Genomic DNA, 14,546 nt, shown 5'->3' with positions numbered 1-14,546 from the left:
CTGCACCGGGGCCCAGGGCGCTCCTGGTTCCCGGCATTATTGCGGCTCAGCGAGGCAGAAGCTCGGCCCTGATTCCTTCAGGGAGCGGCTCCCCAGCCCCTTCCCACGGCAGCCCGAGCCGGGGTTCCGCGCTTACCGAACGTGCTGAGGCAGAAGGAAGCTCCCGGCAGGGCACCGGCCCGGCGGGAGCAGAGCGAGACTCTGTGCGCGTTGCCGGCCTCCATGGCACGACACCTCGAATTAGGAGCTGCAGGAGCTGGAGCCGTGCCTGCCGAGCCCGCAGGGAGCGGCGTTTCCACGGGACGCGGAACAACCGCCGCGGTTTGAATGGAGCGGCTCCCATCGGCCCCGCGGGTTTGAACGGGGACCGCGCCTGTGGCAGGGTGGGGACAGTGCCCCGCCCGCCCCCGTGGCAGGATGGGGACAGTGCCAGGATGGGGACAGTGCCCTGCCCGCCCCTGTGCCGGGACGGGGACAGTGCCAGGCTGGGGACAGTGCCCTGCCCGCCCCCGTGGCAGGATGGGGACAGTGCCAGGACGGGGACAGTGCCAGGACGGGGACAGTGCCAGGCTGGGGACAGTGCCCTGCCCGCCCCCGCGGACCCCGGAGCCACGGCCACGCTGCCGATGGTGCCCCAGGAATGAGCTGCTGGGGAAGGGGGAAACCCTCCCTGCCGTAAGCAGTCGCTGGCACTGGCCGTCCATCGGGTTTGCTGGCACATTCTCAGCTGTTTAAGGAACTGTCCCACGGGACAGGAGCATTCACAGCACCCCGGGGAAGCCACTGCCGGCAGGAGAACTGGTCTCTGAGGGTGAGGCAGGAAAGGGCGGGTGGCAGCGCACGGGTGACCTGCCTGGCTCTCGTGACAAGGAGAGAGGCACGCAGCCCCCCCAGGGTTATGGGGTCACCCGGCAGGACCCCAGAACAGCCCATTCCATCCCCCGGCAGCTGGCAAGGCACCCACCGGCTCTGGGTGCTGCCCCGCGGCTCACCGGGAGGCACCAGAGCTGAGCACCAGCTCCGGAGGGTGTGGAGGAACGATGAGAGGGTTTCTGGGGGAAAAATCCGTCCCCAAAGGCTGGGCTGTCCCAGAACTCTCCGGGATGAAAAAGAACAAGATCTCCTGTACAGCCCAGGGCGCTGGACACACACCCCCACCCCTGCCCGTGGTGGCCCCTCCACACAGCCCTGGCCAGCGCTGAGCCCCGGCTGGCCACAGACCCTCCCACACCCCCTCGCTCACCTTTCCCTTTCACTCGGGCACGGCTGATCCTCCTCCTGCTCCCCGAGGGTCCCCGCCGGCCCCGCAGGGAGGATTGTCCAGCCCGGTGTGGCCCTACAGTCACTGCTGGCAGATGCTCCAGCACCGGGGGACTCTGCCCTGTCCCTGCCAGGGAAAAGAGGAGATGAGAGCAGGACACGGCAGGACAGGGAGCGGGGACACCAGGGACACCACAGGCTCTGCTGTACCCACAGTTTCACCTGCCACAGGGCTTTGTCTCCACCTTGCCCCAGCCTTCCCTGTGAACACAAAGGAGATGAACGATGGCCGCTCACCCCATGCAGTGTCACAGCAGGAGACAGACCCACGTTCAGAGGGAGTCACCCCTGGCAGGAGCCCCAGCTGCAGCTCTGGCCGTGGCCCTTCCCATCCCACGCACCAAGTGCGTCCCAGAGGCTCTGCTCAGCACCATTTTAGTTTATTTAAAACAGATGACCAGTCCTGTCAGGGCTTCATTAATCTGTAAGCAGCTGTCCAGGACACTGCAGATGCTGCCCTGAACTGGATGTTCAGGACAGGCTTAGAATCGCAGAATGGTCTGGGTTGGAAGAGACCTTAAAGACCATCCAGTTCCATCCCTGCTTCAACTACCCCAGGTTTTTCCAAGTCCCTGTCCAACCTGGCCTTGGACACTTCCAGGAATCCAGGGGCAGCCACAGCTTCTCTGGGCTGCCTGTCCCTGCAGTGTCAGCCCGAGCTTGGCACCCTGCAGGGGCCTTGGGAGGCACAGCCCAGGGTCTGGTGCCTCAGGAGGCGTTCAGAGCTGGGGAAGGCCCGGCAGGGTTTGTGCTGCCAGCTCCCACGCAAAGCTCCTGCTTTCCTGGTGGAAAGGGGCCAGGTGCCTCCTCCTCCCTCCTTCACACAGCACAGCAGCGAGGCACAAGCCAGGATGGGAGCGGAGCAATGTGCAGCTCAGTGACCCATGGGGCAGAAAGGGCTCAGAGCTGAGTCCACTCAGGCTGTGAGAGTCCCTTTCCTGCTCTGGGAAGCACCCAGATCCATTCCTGTGGATGCTGTGCTGCTGGAGCCCCCTGCACCGAGGGCACTCCCAGCCGTGGGCACAGCTGAGCTGCCCAGCCCTCCTACAGCTCCCCATCACCTCCCGCTGTCTCCAGCCACTGGGATCCAGAGCTCAGGGTGGGGTGAGGAGGGGGCCCCGAACAAAGATATGATTTATTCTGTAATTGCTGCTCGTTTGCTCAGCACAGCTGTGGCCTTTGCTGCCCTCATCGAAGTGCAGGGGATGCACAAGCAGTGCAGGACGTGTCAGCAAGCAGGAGCATCTGCGAGACAGCACCAGCAGCTCTGGCACATCTGCCTTTTCTCACTGCTGGATCTGAGTCCAAGGGGAAGCTGGATCCCCATTCCTTTCACTTCCAAATGTTCCTGCTTTCAGGATAATCAAAAACTCTTCATTTGTTCAGCTGAACCCATTTGCTGACATTCCCACTGATCTCTATCTGCCACCCATCAAAATTAAAGCTTTTTTGCTGGCAAATTTATTTGCCCCTGGGAAAAACCAAACCAATCTGGGATTGCCTTTTTCACTGCGCTGAAGCTCAGCCCGCAGGACAGACGACACCGAGCAGCCTCCTGAGCGAACAGCAAACAATTCCCTCCACAATCCCAGGTACCCTGAAGCTCTGGAGTGGGAGTAGAGCGTGTACCTGCCCAGCCTTGCCGTGTCCTGGTCCCTGTCACACCACAGCACCTTGGCAGCCCCAGCACCATGATTTGTGTGGTTCCTCTCAGCAGCACCCGCAGCTCTCCCAGCACACAGAGGTGTTTACACCCTCCCTGTCTCCCAGGAGCTCCCCAGGCTCACACAAAGCCTCCTCTCTCTCCATGCCTTCACTGCAAAAGGCTTTTAAGAGGCAAACAGGACTGTAACAAATGCTCTGTCTCTCCAGCTAAAGCAGGCAGTCTCATAGCTTTGGGTGAAAGAGTCCCAGTGGACAGGGCTTTCAAAATAATAATAAATAAATTATAGTAAAGAGTCTCTGTTGGACTCCCAGGCCATGGAATTCTCCCCACCCACCCAGAGGGTTTGAGGCTCGCTGGCTGCAGAAATCACTCCTAACGCACAAACCCAGGAGATTCAAATCTGCTCCATCCTGCAGCACAGAGGACCCCGAGATCAAACACGATCCCACACGGAGCTGGGCATCTCCAGCCCCCCCCCAGCAGGCACAGGGGAGATACAGACCCTCATCTCCTCCGGCCACCAGGACCTGGCTCCCACAACCACCACCCACGGAGCCATCATCCATCCTCCCCCCAGGAGAAAGCGGTGCTGCAAAGGCAGTGGGGAAATCACCTGAGCACTCACGCCTGAGCCCCGGCTCTCCCAGCTGTTCCATGGCTCCCACGTAGGGTCAGGATCCTCTCCAGTAATGTCCAAGCTGTGACTGAGCTGCCACGAGCCTTTGATGGTGGTACCACTGCAAAGGAGGGGGGAAAACCCCAAACCTAAACCAGTATATAAATGTCCCAAGGGAGCAGAGATTCAGTCTGGGAAGCTACAAATTAAATTGTAAGCTGGGAAGAGATGGTGGAGTTGGAACAGCCCCGTTCTCTCCTGGCTCCCAACAGCGAGGAATCGACTCCTTCTAACTTCCCTCCTCACATTCCAGCCCCGGGACTGACCTTAACCTGCAGTTTTGTTGGAGTCTCCAGCAAACTGCCCATTCAGCTGGTTGGCCTGGGAGTTAATGACTTTCTTTTAAAATTTAACACCGTTCTCCATCACAAATTTCAGTCTGCCAGCACCAGGGTCTGCCTTTGGTTGGATATTCAAATCCAAACACGTGCTTAGACAGTTATTCCAGGCAAAAGGGTAACATATGCACACAGAAAACCCACAAGGTTGAGGCTGCCTTTGGAACTAAAGAAACTAAATCAGACTGGGAAAAATTATCTGGCTTCCCAGATGGTAAGAGGATTGCAAGAAGGAGGGTTTGGGCTATTTCTGGGCAATCCTAAGGGCAGATTTCTGGGATTAGCACAACCTGCCATATAGGGCAGACACACAAACCACAGCACCTTCCAGCAGTAGGAATGCTGCAGCCCCAGGGCCCAGCTGAGGTGCTGCTGTCCCTGACACCACCTCTGCAGCAGGCACAGCTGAGCCTTCCCCCGGAAAACTCCAACTAGGAACCCAGAAAAGAGGCAGACTGGCTCATTAGCAAATCCTTTTCCAAACTGAGGCCCAAGAAAGGTTTCTCCTCCTGCCAGGGTGTTTTAGATACACCACCCCTTCTTTGCTCACATCCCAGAGTGTGAACCCACCGTTGGAGCCCAGATCTGAGCCAGAGCAGCAGCAACATCCCCAGCGTGGTCTTTGCTGCTGCCTTTGCCACCCTGAAGCTCCCTTGGCATCTGCTTTTGAGGCAGATGAACTTGGGAGTCCACATTCCTGGAAAATTGCCCCTCCCAGCTGGGAGAGGACAGTGCACTGAGGATTAAACCAGCACTGACCCGACCTCATGGGCAGCTCCTGCTCACTGCCCACTGCACAAAACCATCCATCCCCTTCCACAGTGTCCCCACAGCCCGCACAGGATCCCAGCCCAGGATCCCAGCCCAGCACTCAGCTCAGCACTGCTGCTTTGCCAAAATATCGGAGTTTTGGCAACATCCAAAGTCTTACAAGAACTGTGTCTCTGCCTCTCCATAGGACTTGATGTGTTTGGCATTTTGCACCCATCATTTTGGCTAACAAACTTCTTTGGCTGATCTTTTCTAAATCTCCCTCTCTGCCCCTTGCCCACAAACTGACCACTCTGAACGTGCAAAGGGAGCAGTCCATAGCGGTTCCTGGGCTCTGAGGCGTTGCTGTAAGAACTCAGGATGCCCATGGCTGGAAGCACAGAGTATTTCTAGGGCAGGCAGAGGCTGTGTAAGAACCCCCACGTTAGCAGGAGCTGGCACAGGCCCTCGGTGGCTCACCAGGGATGCAGAGCACAGAACAGTCTCTGTGCACTGCCACTTGTTCCTGTGCCCATCCTTTGGCAGGACCAAGCTTGCTGGAAACAGTTCATCTTGTCCCTTTGCCATTGCTAAACGGTGGCTGAGACTAAGGCAGCTGTGACCACAGCATGGTTTGTATTAGAGCTGCTCCATAAGCCAGCTCCTCTCCAGGAGGAGAGCAGCAGGGAAAAAGTGGGACAGCGAGAAGCTCTTGTCTTATTTCAGTTCAGATTTTCACCTGTCTTGAACACTCTAAAGCTGCACAAACTGCCTGGCTGCTTCCCTTGCCTGCCCTGGGGCTGGTAAGGGAGATATCCAGGGTTAACTCAGAAGAGGGATCCCTTTGAGGCACAGGGAGGCCCCCGGATCACTCCAGAGACATCCTGTACAGAACATCTCCTTTAGGGCTGGCAGAGCCTCCCACTGTCACCCTTCACAGTGAGGAAACAGCAATTAGAGAGGACAGTGGCCATCAGAGCACCGTGGGTTATCTGTGCGTTGTGGATTCCTCATCCCTGGCAGTGCCCAAGGCCAGGCTGGACATTGGGGCTTGGAGCAGCCTGGGACAGTGGGAGGTGTCCCTGCCCATGGCAGGGGTGGCACTGGATGGGCTTTAAGGTCCTTCCACCCCAAGCCAGTCTGGGATTCCATGATTCTCTCCTCAGGAAAGGAATGATTCCCTGTGATTCCCTCTGAGCAGGCTGAGAGGAGATGCTGACCCCAAAGCACTAACGGGGCATCATAAACTATTCTTTTCTTCTTTCTTTTTTTTCTCCTTTTCCCCTTTTGCCATGCCTAGCCTGCAGGATAACAGTAGGTTGGGCACACACTTAACTTAGTACCCAAGCACCTCACAATTTTCCCAGTTGAAGGCTTTGTCCTTGGTTTTGCATTTCCTTGGGGCAGTGGGACTTTCTCAGGCCAGGTGTTTAACACACACCTGTCTCACAGCCTTAACCTGATGAAAAGCCCAGTGAATTACAGCAGCACATCAGCTCACAGCACCATTCTTCTGCACTCTGAACACTCAATGACACAGAAGAGCAGCACCATGAGACATTCCAGGTCTCTTAGAGGATGTCTGATCTGAGCATCCAGTCCTGCTGCAGCATTTTGACAAATGCTGAGTGTTAATCCATTGTTGATTTATTTTAATGCAATAAAAACAATGTAATAACCAAGCTGGGTCTTTAGTGACACTTCTCATAAAAGAGATCAGTTTCAATGTAGCAAAAGGTCTCTTGGGAATTATGCTTTTGGCCTTAGAATGGTCAAATGGATCAAAGTAATGAAGTTAAAACAGCTTAGGAAGTTATTGCCTGTCACCTGAGCTGAACTGCAGAGCTCGGTCTGGAGCTGCAGGAAATAGCAGAGCTCTCCTCTCAGGTACCTCACACAGGCTCTGCTCCCCAGGGTCTGACACTGTTCTGCCTCCCAGTCAGCCAGGTTAGCTCACTAATTTCACAGAAAATCAAATATTTCTGGCGTTTGGCACCAAATCTTCGACTGGTTTGAGCTGGGAGAGACCTTAAAGATCATCCCATCCCACCCCCTGCCACGGGCAGGGACAGCTTCCACTATCCCAGGCTGCTCCAAGCCCCAATGTCCAGCCTGGCCATGGGCACTGCCAGGGACCCAGGGGCAGCCCCAGCTGCTCTGGGCCCCCTGTGCCAGGGCCTGCCCACCCTCCCAGGGAACAATTCCTTCCCAATATCTAACTGAATGTACCCTCCTTCAGTTTAAAGCCATTGTCCCTTGTCCTGGGGCACAACAGAAGGGGGTTAAGTTTCCCTTTTTCTTGACAGAGCTCTCCTTTGTCATCTGGTGAGGCCCCATTCCCAGGCTGGACAAGGTAAATCAAGGTTCTCCAACGCTTTTATGTTCAGATTAAGCTGGTCTAGAATGAAGCTGCTGCTCCAAGGGCAGCTGCCTCCTTTCTCTCCCCACAACTGTGATCCTGAGTCCCCCCTTTAGCCCAAGCATGGGAACAGGCACACAGAGTCTCTCCAGCTAGAAGGGATCCAGAAGAATCATCAGGCCCCACTCCCTTGCAGGACTAGAATTAAAATCTATGACTAATCACATCCCCCAGATGTTTCTGGAGCTCTAGCAGCCTTGGTGCCATGACCACTTCCCCAGGGAGCTTGTGCCAGTGACCCACCACCCTCTCAGCGAGGAATCTCTACAAGAATGTTGAAGGAGATAACAATAGTCAAGAATATTTAAGAAAATAAAAACAGACCCATTGGGTCAGAAAAAGCTTCTGTTTTGTATCAGAAGGTGATGAACAAAACAATAGAGCAGGCACATGAGACATTTTCCCACAATAGCTGCCCAGCCCCAGACCATTTTAAATTCAAGGACTTTCCACTCCTGTAGGGTCAACTTTAATGCACACTTGGCAGACATAGAAGCAGTTGGATCCCAATTGGGTAGTGGCACACCATTAGCCCAGCCTTACTGGGGCCCCTTTAAGCCACCTGTGTAGATTAATTTGCACTCTGGATCAATTAGCAGAGCACAGCCTGATTATTGCCTGTATTGTTTAACCATGATCCCATTATCTGCAGTCAGGGAGGCATTCCCTTCCCTCGGAGCTGAGAGCACCCACTCTCCCAGTGTTATTAGAGAGCACCAGCTTCACGTGTCCAGGTGAGACAGAGCCTGACCCTGCTGCAGAGCCCAGCTCTGGAGCAAACAGAAGCAAGATTCATGGTGTCACAAACCCGAGTGAGCACCATGAAAGGTAACCCAGAGGTTACCCCACAGCTTTCCTTCCCAAAGCACTTTCCAAAGGGAATAACAAAGTTACAGTTAATGCAATAGTCGGTCCACGCAGCTGAAAATAGCTCCTGACCTGGTACACAGGATTTGTCCAAGTCTCTGTCTGAGGTCACACAGGAGAGTCCACTCAATCAGCAGAATTTTAGGCTGGCACTTTTTTGACAGTTAAAACTGCTGCATTAGTTTATGGTTAAAAAAAGAATGCCAGGAAGATATTTTGAGAGTGAAAGTGCTGCACTCGGAGGCCTTCGTCAGAAGTGAGCTAAACTTAGAGGGCCTGAGGTAGAAGAGAAGGGTGTGAGTGACACCTCCATGGGACAGCTCCATCCTCTGGGAACCAGCTCCTGGCTGCAGTGCCTGGCTTGTCTCTAGGGAAAGGAAAAATGGAATGATCCCAGGCACTAGCTCTAAGGTAGAGGCCTGATGCACTTAAAAATGTAGAGATTATAATGACCACGTAAAAGCTTATTTCCTTTTTAAAAGGATGCCGCCAAGTGTTTCACATTCATTCTTCTTCCATAGCCAAAAGGGAAAAAACCACTTTTGTAAAACAGATCAGTCGTGGACAGTCTCCCAAGGAAATTTAAACTGGTAAGTGCAAACCATCCACACCAGTTTGGGATGTGTCCCTGTGTCCCTTCCTTCATCCAACACCAGTTTGGGATGTGTCCCTGTGTCCTCACCTTCCGCTTTGTGAACACTGAGTCTCTTCTTGTTTGTTTTGACTCTCTCCAGCACTTCCCTGTCCCTCTGAGTCACGCAGAGCCAGCTCTCAGCAGCAGCTGGAGCGGATCTCTTCAGCACTAATGAGCGGGGAGAGGTGTGAAATGACTCACGGGATTAGGAACGCACTGAACGATTCTCAGGCCCAAGACCTCACAGTTAATCCTACAACCCCAAAACATTCCGAGCAGAGCCAGGCAGTGCCGAGAGGGAAAGGTTTGCAGTTCAGAACGTCAGCTCACCTGTGCACCACGTCCTGGCACACCTCATCCCTGATTTTACGAGAGGAAGGGTTAATCTTCCACATCAACAGCCTCCTCTTTACAGGACTTGTATGGCACCCATCAAACCAGGGCTTCGAGAGTGCTGGAAACAATACAGGGGTTCCACAAGGACTGTTCTCCACCGGAATAATCTGTATTTTTGTATTGATATTTCTCTGGCCATGATGATACTGAAGTGTCATTTCCACAGAAGTCAAGTGAGATTCAAGCCCCTCTGTACCAACAGTGGGTTCTGAGGAGTACAAGCACTGCCGGGTAAGCTCTGTGCCTGCAGCTAACCCGTAAATGTCACATTTTGGTGCAATTTTGTGAAAAACAAGCAGGCTAAGGGAGTGCCCACCCTCACTGCAGGCTTAAAGCTCACAGTGTTCATCTCCTGACATCAGTGCAGAGTCACAGAACAGAGTCACAGACTCTGGAAGGGACCTTAAAGCTCATTTCATCCCACCCCAAGGCCAGGTTGGACAGGGCTTAGAGCAACCTGGGACAGTGGAAGGTGTCCCTGCCCATGGCAGGGGTGGCACTGGATGAGCTTTGAAGTCCCTTCCTGGGATTCAGTGTACCAACCTCCAGACACTGTAATAATTAAAAACAAATACAGACTCACACCAGTGACCAAGGAGGAGAGTCTGGTGTGTCAAGAAGACGCATGGAGCTGGATGGTCCCAGCCCAGGCTTTGCTGGTGAGTGGGGCAGCTTTGGGCCATACCCCTGGATTTGGGCAGCCCCATCCCTGGCTCTGCTCCATCCCCCCCCTTCCCTGGGCAGTCCCACACCACCGCCTCACCTGGTTCTCAATTCATGGACAAAAACACCTCACGCTCTAAAAAACAGAAACCAAAATGAGCAGCAGCAGCTCCCAAAGGCTCCAACAGCTCTGAGCCAGCAGCGAGTCCAGGAGCCGAGTCTGTCACGGTCACTGTCATGACAGCTCAATCTGCCACGGTGTGAGTGCACCCTCCCCACTGCCAGCACTGCTACACCTGCCCAGGGACACACAGCAGCCAGGCTTAACAACAGAGCACAGGAAAAGGAGCTAAAAACGAAACTCAGACACGGTTTGTACACGCAGGGATGGTGTTTATTAATCCAGTCACTGAACTGTCACCCAGGGCTCACACAGGCCTGGCCCTTGTGTATTCAGTGTGGGCTTCTCCCAGCACGGCGTTATGTCCACAACAATTACCTTTTCCTGGGCTCACAAGTTTCTGTGAGCTCTCCCCACAACAATAACACTGCCCTTTTCCATGGGAAAGAGCTGCACTGTCAATCACTGCTCACAGTTTCAAGTATCACCCCAACACAGCACCTAATTAATCTGCTTTCTTGTGCTCTGAGCTTACTTATCTGGTCAGGTTATCAACAGCGATAAAGTCTCATGGAATTACAGGGTTCAGGCCAGGCATGGGGCCAGGGGGGCAGTGATGGAGGAGCTCACACACCCTGTGCCCTCACACAGCACCGAGGGAAGAGGCCAGAAACCAGTGTGGGGGAAAACAGCTGTTATTTCCTGTTGGAAATGATGTAACTTTCCTAACTAATTGTTTTAATTAATTGTAAGCAGTGCCCACTTTTAACCAGCATCAGTTAAGTTTCTTCACAGGCTCTCACAATTACTTTGATCATCAAATCACCAAAACCTCAAGTTTGCTAAAACTAACCTTGCCAAGCTTCAATAAACAAAGACAAAGGGAGTTGTAGATTGGACATCTGGGATCTTAAATTTATGACCCTCCAAGAGTCCAAGGGGGTTGGAGTAACCAGAAAACGCAGAGGAGATTAAGGCCTGGAAAGCTGGTGATTCCCTGTCTGAGAAAAAAGATGATAAAAAGAATAAGGAATGCGGACAACATTAACGTGAAGAGTGAGAAATTAATAACCAATAGTGGATAGAACACTAAGTAATGAAGAGAATTATGTAACTTAGAACCAATGAACATTAATTTGTTTGCTAAAGATGTATAAATTAGTGAAAAAGTTTTGCATCTGTGTCGGTGTGGAGGCTGGAACTTTGTCACCCAAGGATACAGTAATGCCTTACTCGCTAACAGCACCAGACAGCGTTAGAGGGAATCTTACTCATCCAAAGGATTTTGGAGGATTTCGGTAACACTCCCACGGGCACCAGCTCTGCCCCAGGGCTCCACCAATTCCCCCTCCCCAGGCTGCCCCTGTGCCCTCGCTCTGCTCCCAGCCCCGAGAGCCCCTGAGGCCCCGCGAGCTGCTGGTGCCTGCGGTGTAACACCACCTACCCCTGTCCCTGCCCCTGTCCCACCACCTACCCCTGTCCCTGTCCCACCACCTACACCTGTCCCTGCCCCTGTCCCACCACCTACACCTGTCCCTGTCCCACCACCTACACCTGTCCCTGCCCCTGTCCCACCACCTACACCTGTCCCTGTCCCACCACCTACACCTGTCCCTGTCCCTGTCCCATCACCTACACCTGTGCCTGTCCCACCACCTACACCTGTCCCTGTCCCATCACCTACACCTGTCCCACCACCTACACCTGCCCCTGTGCCTGTCCCATCACCTACACCTGCCCCTGTCCCACCACCTACACCTACCCGTCCCTGTCCCTGTCCCACCACCTACACCTGCCCCTGTCCCTGTTCCATCACCTACACCTGTCCCACCACCTACACCTGCCCCTGTCCCTGTTCCATCACCTACACCTGCCCCTGTCCCACCACCTACACCTACCCGTCCCTGTCCCTGTCCCACGCCCCTACACCTATACTTGTCCCTACACTTGCATCTACACCTATAGCTACGCCTGTCCTTATCCCTGCCTTATCCCTGCCCTTATCCCTATCCCTGCCTCTCCTTCTCCCCCTCCTCCTTGTCCTGCTCCTTCCCCCTCTCCGTCTCCATTCCCTTCCCCTCCCTCCCTGTCCCTCACGCCGCCGCCGCCATTTCCCGCCGCTCCGGGGGCAGGGCCGCGGTGCGCGCCGGGAGCGGGCGGGGCGGCGGCGGAGCGCGGGCTGGGTACGGCCGGGCCGGGCCGGGCCGGGATCCCCCGTGTAGCCCCGGAATCCCGCGTGTCCTGAGGGGATCCCCGCGTCCCACCGGGATCCCCCGCGTCCCACCGGGATCCCTCCTGTCCCCGCGCTCCTGACGCCGCGTTTGCCTTGCAGGAGGCCCAGGATGGCGGAGAGACCGGAGGACCTGAACCTGCCCAACGCCGTCATCACCCGCATCATCAAGGAGGCGGTGGGTGCCGGGCCCCGCGGCCCAGCGGAGCGGGGCGTCTGGAGGCCCTGGCCTCGGGAGATCCCGGCCTCTTGAGACCCCGGCCCCGGGAGGCCCCGGCCCCGGCCGTGCTGTGGCCCCGCCCGCGGGGCTCTGTCCTGGCGCCGTTCCCCCTCGGGTACCGGGGGCTGCAGCACTCGCAGGGATGCTCCACCAGCACAGCTCCCGCAGTGGCACTGTCAGAACCAGGCCCCCCCCAAAACCTCAGCGCACAAGTCCATGTCTATATAAAAATCCAGAATAATTCCCAGCGGTTAATTTAGTATGTTTGGTCTGGAGCTGTGAGGTGTTGCTGAGTGGATCTGGGTCTGGCAGGGGTGTCAGGAGCTGGGTAGTCACAGGATGAGTTACCTGGAGACAGTGGCCAGACCCCAGACTCCAGAGTCACTGGGCTTCTGCTCAGTCGGTGCCTTTGAGGGACACATTCCTACTGCCCTTAGCTTCCAGCTGGGAGCAGAGCTCCTGTGACAGCACCCAAGAGCAGTTCCCAGTTCTGAGTCCTCTGCGTGCCTTAACGAACTGGAACATGAATTATGTGAGTTTAAGTCATTTCTAGCAGCTTCTGATAAAAGTTGGACTTGTTTTTCAGCTTCCTGATGGAGTCAATATTTCCAAAGAAGCCCGGAGTGCGATCTCCCGAGCGGCGAGTGTGTTTGTGCTGTATGCAACATCATGGTAAGGCTTTGGTGCAGCAGTCACTGGGGCAGTTGATTGATAATTCACCTCTCTGCTGGCCTGGGGACTCTTTCCCAGTGTTTGTTTCTGTATTGTCTGTTTATATAAATAAACTAGTCTGCCAGGCTGCATCAGGTGGGTTTGGACTGCTCAGAGCAGCCCATGGGAAGGTAGCTGGGCTCTGGACACAGACATGTCCCAAAAGGAGGGGTCCCAAACTGCCATTAACCTTAGAGCGTGGCTGCACAGCCTTCCTGGCAAAGGCAGGAGCACCTGACTCACTTTTCAGGCTCCTCAACACGAAGTGTTAGGGCAAGAGCTGCCACAGAGGACGCAGTCACATTTTTGGGGTGGCTCGGCTGTGCGGGGACCATTTCTCTGGTGTCAGGTGCTTCCAGGGCTGTGTGGAACTGTCACAGCCAAGGTTCAGACTTTCTCTTTCTCCTGTTTGTGGAAAAGGTCTGTGCAAGCAGAAACTAACACTGTGGGCAAGCACAGCCAGCCAGTGTAAACAGAGAAGTGTTTCAAACCTCTGTTAGTAAGTGATAAAAAACCTCTAATTGTTTAGGAGATGGCTTTTTTAAGTTGCTGGTGACTTTAATAAGATGGAATTGACAACAGTTTCCAATTACCTCTCTTTTTGGTTCTGCCTAGTGCAAATAACTTTGCCATGAAGGGGAAGAGGAAAACCCTGAATGCCGGGGACGTGCTCTCTGCCATGGAGGAGATGGAGTTCCAGAGATTCGTGGCCCCTCTGAAGGAGTCCCTGGAAGGTACCGTGCTCCATGGGTGTCCAGGGACTCTGAGTAGCAGCGAGTCCTGTTTTCCTCGAACGCTGGACAAGCAACACTTATTGCCTGTCTTGTTTCTCTTCTCTTTGCCCAGCATCCTACACTGCAGTTTGCCTGGGGAATAACTAATGTGCACCTTAACGGGACTGGGATAACATTATTGCACAACTGATGAGGATTGAGAAAGTCTCATCTGCTCTCACTCCCCTATTATGTTTATCTAAGGAAAGCCGTAGGTGCTGCCTGTAAATGTGACCTCCTGCGTCCTTTTCAGCATTTTTCTGCTGAAATTTAACCTGATTTCCTATGGAGCTGCTCAGCACAGCTCAGCTCATAGGGTGAGTTGTGCTCTGAGTTCCCTGCTCCCCTCGAAAGCCGGGAGAGCAAGTGGACGTTGGACCTCAGCCACTGACCTGTCCATGCCAGCTCCAACCCCTCACTGTTCCCTCTCCTCCAGTTTACAGGCGTGAGCAGAAAGGAAAGAAAGAGGCCAGGAAAGATAAAGACAAGAAGGCAGACTCGGAGGAGCAAGATAAGAGCCGAGAGGAGGACAATGATGACGATGACGAAAGGATGGAAGAGGAAGAACAAAACGATGAGGAAGAGGTGGACAACTGAGCTCGCTCATGGGCAGGGGCTGGGGTGTGCTCAGAGGGATATAAACGCTGTAAATCAACCTTGCTGTGTCCCCTCGTGTTTCCAGTAGAGCTTTGTGCTGCCCCTCTGTGGCCTGTCCCTTTTGGCCTTTAATTTGTACATAAAGGACTTATGCTGAGGCTTTTC

General features: G+C 54.5%; 2 protein-coding genes across 2 annotated transcripts in view; one reads left to right on the top strand and one right to left on the bottom strand.

Annotated features, from left to right (window-relative positions):
- The window catches only part of RGS3 (regulator of G protein signaling 3), a 59,729-nt gene extending 56,012 nt beyond the window's left edge, over positions 1-3,717 (bottom strand). The window contains exons 1-2 of the mRNA XM_039561956.1: positions 3,600-3,717; positions 1,244-1,387 (exon numbers count right to left, since the gene is read on the bottom strand). Of these exons, the coding sequence (XP_039417890.1) occupies positions 1,244-1,387; positions 3,600-3,642 (187 nt within the window). The 5' untranslated portion in view covers positions 3,643-3,717. The remainder of the gene's footprint in view (positions 1-1,243; positions 1,388-3,599) is intronic.
- Positions 3,718-11,999: 8,282 nt separating this feature from the next.
- On the top strand, positions 12,000-14,440 carry POLE3 (DNA polymerase epsilon 3, accessory subunit). The gene is made up of 5 exons (XM_039561890.1): positions 12,000-12,033; positions 12,183-12,258; positions 12,887-12,972; positions 13,627-13,745; positions 14,221-14,440. The coding sequence occupies exons 2-5, from the start codon at positions 12,193-12,195 to the stop codon at positions 14,379-14,381; spliced, it is 432 nt and encodes a 143-aa protein (XP_039417824.1). The 5' UTR covers positions 12,000-12,033; positions 12,183-12,192; the 3' UTR covers positions 14,382-14,440.
- The last annotated feature ends 106 nt before the right edge of the window (positions 14,441-14,546 follow it).

The sequence above is a fragment of the Corvus cornix genome, chromosome 17 (assembly GCF_000738735.6).
Source record: "Corvus cornix cornix isolate S_Up_H32 chromosome 17, ASM73873v5, whole genome shotgun sequence".
In the NCBI taxonomy this organism is placed as follows: domain Eukaryota; kingdom Metazoa; phylum Chordata; class Aves; order Passeriformes; family Corvidae; genus Corvus; species Corvus cornix.
This window is presented reverse-complemented; position numbering and strand designations above follow the sequence as displayed.

Bases quoted from the DNA above. Each gene is read 5' to 3' on its own strand.
- POLE3 (XM_039561890.1), top strand. From the start codon at position 12,193: ATGGCGGAGAGACCGGAGGACCTGAACCTGCCCAACGCCGTCATCACC. The intron at 12,259-12,886 runs GTGGGTGCCGGG...CTTGTTTTTCAG, and splicing joins CCCGCATCATCAAGGAGGCG to CTTCCTGATGGAGTCAATAT. The intron at 12,973-13,626 runs GTAAGGCTTTGG...GGTTCTGCCTAG, and splicing joins GTGCTGTATGCAACATCATG to TGCAAATAACTTTGCCATGA.